Source organism: Coregonus clupeaformis, unplaced genomic scaffold, assembly GCF_020615455.1.
Source record: "Coregonus clupeaformis isolate EN_2021a unplaced genomic scaffold, ASM2061545v1 scaf1194, whole genome shotgun sequence".
Classification (NCBI taxonomy): Eukaryota; Metazoa; Chordata; class Actinopteri; order Salmoniformes; family Salmonidae; genus Coregonus; species Coregonus clupeaformis.
Genome location: NW_025534648.1, coordinates 99,190 through 107,500, shown reverse-complemented (window position 1 = coordinate 107,500; position 8,311 = coordinate 99,190). Strand labels below are relative to the sequence as shown.

The 8,311-nt window shown below is 49.4% G+C and overlaps 1 protein-coding gene across 1 annotated transcript; it reads right to left on the bottom strand.

Annotated features, from left to right (window-relative positions):
* Positions 1 to 332: 332 nt before the first annotated feature.
* On the bottom strand, positions 333 to 670 carry LOC121560646 (histone H4). Its single transcript, XM_041873570.2, is given in 2 exon segments — positions 333 to 511; positions 514 to 670. Coding segments are annotated over 2 exon segments (309 nt in total). The 5' UTR covers positions 644 to 670.
* Between the last annotated feature and the right edge of the window lie 7,641 nt (positions 671 to 8,311).

The window sequence follows — 8,311 nt, the reverse complement described above, 5'->3', positions numbered from 1 at the left end:
GCGCTGTCCCCCTCTTTTCGAGCCACGTCTACTGACTCGTGGTGGCTTTATGTTGTCCAAATGCCACTATTGCTTGACCCAAAATAATGTCACTACACTTTGCCACTGTCAGATATAGGCCTCCCTCTGTGCGCTAAAACGGGAAGGGACATTAGAATCCTCTAATTAATACTCCCTGTCCACTCATAGTGGCTCATACTTTCCTACTAAATAGCATACTGAAAAAAAAATAAAACACTATATGGAATGGGCCCTTTTGAAGCGGATGTGGGTGGCTCTTAAAAGAGCCTTTGGGTTCGAGTCGGTGTGTTGAGGTTCCGAAGAAAGTGCGTTTAACCGCCGAAACCGTACAGGGTGCGTCCCTGACGTTTCAGAGCGTAGACCACGTCCATGGCGGTAACCGTCTTCCTCTTGGCGTGCTCGGTGTAGGTGACTGCGTCACGGATCACGTTCTCCAGGAACACCTTCAGGACACCGCGGGTCTCCTCGTAGATCAGACCGGAAATACGCTCACGCCGCCGCGGCAGCCAGACGGCGGATAAGCGGGTTTGGTGATTCCCTGGATGTTATCGCGGAGAACTTTGCGGTGACGCTTGGCGCCTCCTTTTCCGAGTCCCTTGCCGCCTTTGCCTCTTCCAGACATGGTGTGTTCGCTAGTTGAGTTCAAGTGAATGAATGACTAAAGCGCCGGTGCGCGGTGCGCTATTATCTGCGTTTGGTCGACCTGATTGAGGCCAGCGGCACAGAAAGCGCGCCTCTGTTATATGCTCTCTCTAAAGAGCAAATAACCATGGTGTGCAGTACCCAAATTTAACCAAAAGATGGCCTCCGTGCTCCACTGTAAAGTTTGGGCCTCTGCATGAGTCTCTCAGCAGCACTGCAACATGGGACTTTCAAAGTAAGTTGGCATGCAATGTTTCTTCTGGACTGCATTCAAGGCAACTAATGACACACAACTAATAGTGTCAACAGTTGAACATCTCAGATGTGACTAGCTTTCATAGGACAACTTATTGTTGCCATAATTGTCTCTTACCTGTACTTACTGGCTGCCGGCCCTCGGTGGAGTATATCGAGGAACAGAGGGTGCCTTTTAGGATAAGGACTAACAAGGTTTTGACTAGGTGGGATACAGCTACGACCGGAAGTGACTTTTCCCTAGCAGGTTAGGCTAATTAGGCTAGAGTGCAGATACTTGACGTGTACAGTACAACAACCAATCACAGAGGGCCTGTTACCACACCCTATAGGCTTCAACATAATAATATAACAATATATAATAATACTCATACATAATAATCGAACATCACCTTTGACTACAGTGACATTGGTAGTAAGTAGGCTACAGTATAATGGATAGCTACCCAACTGGGACAGAAAGTGGAAATGGAAGGGGACACGCAGTGAGCAAAACTCTAACGACATAAAAACACAGACACTTCAGTGGAACGCACAGGGCAAGACGGAAGGAAGACGTGGAGAAGGACTATTGAAGAGGAGATGAAGAACACCGGAAGCATCGAGTGAAGAAATGGGCCCGAACAGGGTTAGGCCGAGATGCACTGTTGACGCCCTATGCTTCATTTAGGACCTCAAAGAAATGAGTCAACTCCTATAGGGACTATTTTCACCGCCACCTGCTGGACCAGAGGTCATGTGGCCAACACTCTGCTTGAGATCATTAAGAGCTATAAGGAGTCCATCAACTACCTGGTCAGTCAAGTCATATAGTGGGGGATTTCATGGCCACCTGCTGGAGCACAAGTCATGTTTGCCAACACTGGCCTTAAAATCATTAGGAGCTATAAGGAGTCCATCAACTAACTGGTCATTCAAGTCATATAGGGAGGGATCTTAGCACCACCTGCTGGATCAGAAGTACCCTTCACCGTAGGCACAAGAGAGCCATCATCTCTCAACCTGTGCAATTTCCATAAGTACGTGGTAATAAAACAAACAACGACAGCTCATCATATAGGCAGTGGTTTCAAAACTCTAAGCGTGTGTTCAAGTAGAGCACACCAAATCATACATGTACTTGTTCATCATACTGAATCAGTGTTTAATCTAGAAATACATGCCTCGCGTTGCAATACGTGTTCTTGTAAAGTCATTGCTTTCCACAATGCAATGCTCACATCACTTTCCGTGTGATATTGTTGGTCATTTGTTCAAATGTATTTGACTATGACTTAATCCGACTGCTCTGAATTCATAATCACCTCACGGTTTGGTGTTAACCTACCGATTTTCAACTGCTTTGCCTACTGCAGATTAGGAACGCTGTCATGAAAATGTATGCTTGGGAAGTCTAAAATGAGGGTAACTCCCCTTAAGGTAAATGTCTGTGTTCTGAGTGGCAAAAAAATACTGATTTTTTAATAACATTTAGATATGTGCATACTGCCTGTCCTTAGGCAAACGCATTTAGAAGGGAAAGAAGTGGAACCAATGAATACTTTTCTTGCTCTTCAATCAAAACAAAACCTTCACAAAGTGGTGCGTTTTGCCCCTAAATGACCCCTTAGGATTAGTGTGTTCTCATTTGTCAACTCTTAATGATCGGATATGAATTGCCAACTGAGAGACCTGAGCCCTAGGACCATACGTCGGGACTACCGGCCGTGGTGACTCCTTGCTGTCCCCAGTCCGCCTGGCCTTGCTGCTATTCCAGTTTCAACTGTTCTGCCTGCGGTTATGGAACCCCTACCTGTCCCAGACCTGCTGTTTTCAACTCTTAATGATCGGCTATGAAAAGCCAACTGAGATTTATTCCTGATTATTATTTGACCATGCTTGTCACTTATGAACATTTTTGAACATCTTGGCATGGTTCTGTTATAATCTCCACCCGGCACAGCCAGAAGAGGACTGGCCACCCCTCATAGCCTGGTTCCTTTCTAGGTTTCTTCCTAGGTTTTGGCCTTTCTAGGGAGTTTTTCCTAGCCACCGTGCTTCTACACCTGCATTACTAGCTGTTTGGGGTTTTAGGCTGGGTTTCTGTACAGCACTTCGAGATATCAGCTGATGTATGAAGGGCTATATAAAATAAAATTGATTGATTGATTGATTAATTGACCCTGACATGCTCCCTTTAAATGGTACTATTTTACGCAAACGTATACTGTAATGTACTACTATTATGATGTCACTTCACGGTAAGTAGAGCGAAATGCTGATATTGACAAGGTCAGAGACGTAAGGTATGTCCCAAATGCATCCCCTATACCGTAAACGTGGATCCAAAAGGAAGTTGCTGGGGTCTATTGGATGAGGGTGTACTCAACTGTGCCTATAGCGTGTCAAAAGTCCCCCAAACGGGAAATACCCCTTTGCAACTGGGCAGAGGCCCTGTCCATTTCAGCACCGCGGACCTCCCCTATTACCCGTGTCGTGAGTGGAGATGCAGCACAAGCGCTGTCCATACAACGGTGCTGAATACAGCAACGCATGCGCCCGATCCTGCCTTGTACTTCCTGATGGTAGCAAATGTTTTGGTGGAGTTTGACTATTATAGATTCAACGGATCGGGCGCAATTTGCAAAACGCGCACCCCTTGGGGACCCCAGGACCGCGTTTGGGAAACGTAGCCTAAAGAGCAAATAACCATAATGTGCAGTACCCAAATTTAACCACAAGATGGCCTCCGTGCTCCACTGTAAAGTTTGGGCCTCTGCATGAGTCTCTCAGCAGCACTGCAACATGGGACTTTCAAAGTAAGTTGGCATGCAATGTTCTTCTGGACTGCATTCAAGGCAACTAATGACACACAACTAATAGTGTCAATTATTTTCTGAACACAATTCTTGTAACTATTCGGCCTATATTATCACTCGTTTCTTATCCCCCCTCCTTTGTAAAGCATTTTACTGTGCTACTATAGTCCAAAGGAAGTGGATGATGCCAGACGGTTGTATATTGGTTGTATATATATATATATACACACACACACACATTGAAGCTAGACTTCAGGCAACGAAAAGGTGCAATACGTAGCTTTTAGACGTGTTAGTGAACAACATACATGGTGGGTAACGTAGAGGTGCGTGTATACATGGAACAATTGTGCCTTTTGATGGAAATAGTGGAGGTGGCTCTTAAAAAGAGCCTTTGGGGGATTTTGGAGTTCAGGTCATCACTCATTTATGCGCGCTCTCCGCGAATACGGCGGGCCAGCTGGATGTCCTTGGGCATGATGGTCACCCGCTTGGCGTGGGATGGCGCACAGGTTGGTGTCCTCGAACAGGCCGACCAGGTAAGCCTCGCTAGCCTCCTGCAGGGCCATCACGGCGGAGCTCTGGAAGCGCAGGTCGGTCTTGAAGTCCTGGGCGATTTCTGCACCAGGCGCTGGAAGGGCAGCTTGCGGATGAGCAGCTCAGTGGACTTCTGGAACGACGGATCTCTCTCAGAGCCACGGTGCCGGGCCTGTAACGGTGAGGCTTCTTCACACCGGCCGGTGGCCGGGGCACTCTTGCGAGCAGCCTTAGTGGCAAGCTGCTTCCTGGGGGCTTGCCACCGGTGGATTTGCGAGCGGTTTGCTTGGTTCTGGCCATGGCGCTTCTCTGACAGTCGGAGTATAGCCTAAATGCCTAAGTGAAGTTATAAAGCCGCAGTGGCGCCTGCTGATTGGAAACCATCTCCCCACCACCCCGATTGCTCGCGCGCAGGCCTCCTCCGTTGGCTAGTGGACGGGAGGCCCGGCCTCTCCAAAATTCAAACTCCCGGGAAAAGCGCGGCGCAGTAGACGCCGCCGTTTATGCGCAGGCGCCGCCGGCTATGCGCACAGGACGCCGCCGCCTTATGCGCATTAGACGCCGCCGCCCTTTATGCGAAGAGGGCCCTCGCGCACTAGACGCCGCCCCTTATGTGCAACAATAGTCGCCAAAGTCAAGATGACATCTTATAGGCACGCTGTAATCGAATGCTAGCCTGCTATAGCAAACGAGGCCTAGTAGGTGTTGTTGTTCATGCAAGGGGCCTCATGTGGGCACAGAATGCAAATAGTTGTGTATACACCCACTCAATGGTGTGGCGGTCATAGAAAGGTACTTTTGCGCTTTTGGAGAACTAGGTGGTTGGCTCTTAAAAGAGCCTTTGGGGGTTGAGTAGTCAAGCTGAAGTCGCAGAAGCGAATTTACTGGCTTTGACTGCCTTCTCGGTCTTCTTGGGGAGTAGCACTGCCTGGATGTTGGGCACCACCTGAGCGATGTCACACCGCCGAGCAGTTTGTTCAGTCTCGCCGTCGACGGCCAGCTGCAGGTAGACGGGGATGATACGAGCCTTTGTTGTCACGGAAAGGCAGCGTGCGCCGGCCAACTCCAGGATTCAGCAGTCAGGTACTCAGCACGGCGGCCAGTAGACCGGTGCGCCAGCGCCCACACGCCGGCGTGAGGCTGCCTTTTGCGCAGCAGCCTGTGCACACGCCCACGGGGAATGGAGCCGCACGGGATGAACGTTTCTTTGCCTTCGCCCTGGCCTTTCCCCCGGTTTTGCTTCTTCCGCTCATATTGGTAGCTTGAGAAATCACAGAAATTCTGAATGAGCCGCCCGCCACTTCGAGATAGTCGCATTTATACCTCGACACAAGAGGCAACGACACACCGGGCCGGGTGGTGGCCTTATCCACTTGGAGCGAGGGACAGACAGACAGACAGACAGCCAAACGACTAGTTACGGAGTGTAACTCCAGTTCTATGAGTGGAGCGGGCCATAGGAGCTATGCTCCTAGTGGTTTACCCTCTGCCCTAGGCAGAACAGCCTGAAAATAAAATATGCACACACCTACAGCCACTAGAGTACAGGTGTCCCTATATAAGGAACCCCGCTCCATCAATCTGTCTCCCGAGATATTATCTTCAGCGACTAGAGAGGATCGGGCAGGGGCCGAGGAAGCGGCTTAGGCCTCGCCCCACTTCAGAGAACTGGGAGTTACACCGCAACTAGTCGTTCGATATCGTGGAGCTCCGCCTTGCATAGGGGAGCTATGCTCCTAGTGAGTTTACGGCGGAGCGAAACGCCCAAAATGTACTCCTGCCGAGCCTAACACATCCCATTCAAAAATGAGAATAGGTCAAGCCCAGCAAATGGCTGTAACCACTTCCGCAGTACCGCGACTAAGGAACCCATCAGGGCTGCCACAATATACCGCGACCACCGGTTATAGACCCGCCCTCATCTAACTCAATGACAATGTCAATGGCTATTGGGCAGATCATCAGAATAGACGCCGTGCTAATCTGTACAACAGATAACCGCGCCTCAACACTATCGTCCACTAAATGGTAATGACATCAGTCACTCTACATTAAGTGTTCAACAAAACCGTTTACTTACTCTATGGAACCCATAGATTAGTAGGCAGGAACAAAATATAAAAGTCCTACTATCTGAATCAGATAGATGACCTCACATTCTGTCAGTTCAATACATGTCCCCATGTACTGACCTGAGTCAAGAGACATGCCACAGATAGCTTTTCATCCGAAGCGGACCCGATAGAGATTTGTTATCGTCCTGCTTCTTTTTCCTCTAGCTCAAGATTCTCTTTCAGCTATACTGAGTGCAACCGAGCTCGAAAGGTAAAAAGCCTATTCTTGACATAACACGTTTTCCTAACCAGGGCGGACCTGATTGGAACCCGTCCAAGGTCCTGCTCTGTCCTCTCCCTTTAGCTCGAAATCGCCTTCAGCTCTGCTGAATGCCGACCGAGCTCAAAGAGTTGGAAAACGTGCTATAATATGTCTCTTTCTAATAAAAGCGGATTTATGACCCTGGTCACAATCCTGCTTTCTTTCTCTGTTTCCTTCTCAAGATCTCCCAGCTACGCTGAGTACAGATCGAGCCAAAGAGTTAGAAGACATATCCAACAGATAGAAACGAATAAAAGGAGACGGTGTCACCCAAGACGCCGCCTACCAATATCACTACCTCTGTACTTGAAGAGGGCAGTAGAAGCTGCTACTCCACGAGTGGGAGTGCGCTTAACACCCCTGAGGCGGTTGTTGCTGCCTCTCGTAGCCGCCGTCTCAATGCCTTCACAAAGCCACCGAGACAATCGCTGTTTTGAAAGTGGTCTACCCAATGCAGCCGCACCGTGACACACAAACAGCTGAGGCGATGACCTCCACCGCTGTGTGCTTCAACGTAGCACGCCAAAGCGCGTACTGGGCACAAACTTTTTCACTCTTTCCCTTGGGGGGGGATAAAAAGCCCACAATTCCACGGTCTGGGATCTATATGCACTGTTACACAACCTTCAGCACAAATGCGCGGGTTGGGACGTAACACCGCTCTGCTGAAAACGCCATTAATGGCAAGGCAGTCGGGTCTCGCCGACAGTGCACTCAAATCACTGACCCGCTTAGCAGTAGTCAAGGCGAGCAACAGCGCCGTCTTGATAGACAGCATTTTGAAGGGTATTTGATTCAATGGCTCGAACGCGCCACATAAAAGCGCTTTCGAGAACCAAAGCCAAATCCCACCGGGGCAGCGTAGCCCCAGTCATTGAGCCTCGACATAACACGTTTTCAACCAAGGCGGACCTGATTGGAACCCTGTCCAAGGTCCTCTCTGTCTTCTTTTGCTCAAAATCGCCTTTCAGCTCTGCTGAATGCCGACCGAGCTCAAAGAGTTGGAAAAACGTGCCATAATATGTTTCTACTATGAAGCGGATTTATGAACATGGTCACAATCCTGCTTTCTTTCTCTGTTTCTTCTCAAGATCTCCCTTCAGCCACGCTGGAGTACAGATCGAGCCAAAGAGTTAGAAGACATATCCAACAAATAGAAACGAATAAAAGGAGACGGTAGCCACCCAAGACGCCGCTCTACAAATATCCATTACCTCTGAACCTCTGAAGAGGGCAGTAGAAGCTGCTACTCCACGAGTGGAGTGCGCTTAACACCCTGAGGCGATTGCTGCCCCGCCGCCCGTACGCCGGCTCACTGCCGTCACAAGGCCAATGAGGCACCGCTGTTTTGAAAGTGGCCCACCCAACGCAGCCGCACCGCGGACACACAAACAGCTGAGGCGTATGACCAACCGCTACTGTGCACTCAATGTAACACGCCAAAGCGCTTACTGAGCACAACGGTAGTCAAGGCGAGCAACAGCGCGCGGTCTTGATAGACAGCATTTTGAGGGGTATTTGATTCAGCTCGAACGGCGACTTACATAGCGCTTCGAGAACTAAGGCCAAACCCATCGGGGCAGCGTAGCTCTCAGGCATTAGCCTAAGCCGCTGCATTCTAATAAAAACGTTTCACCAATGTGATTGAACGTTACACCCCTCGTGACCAGCTGAAATTGCCA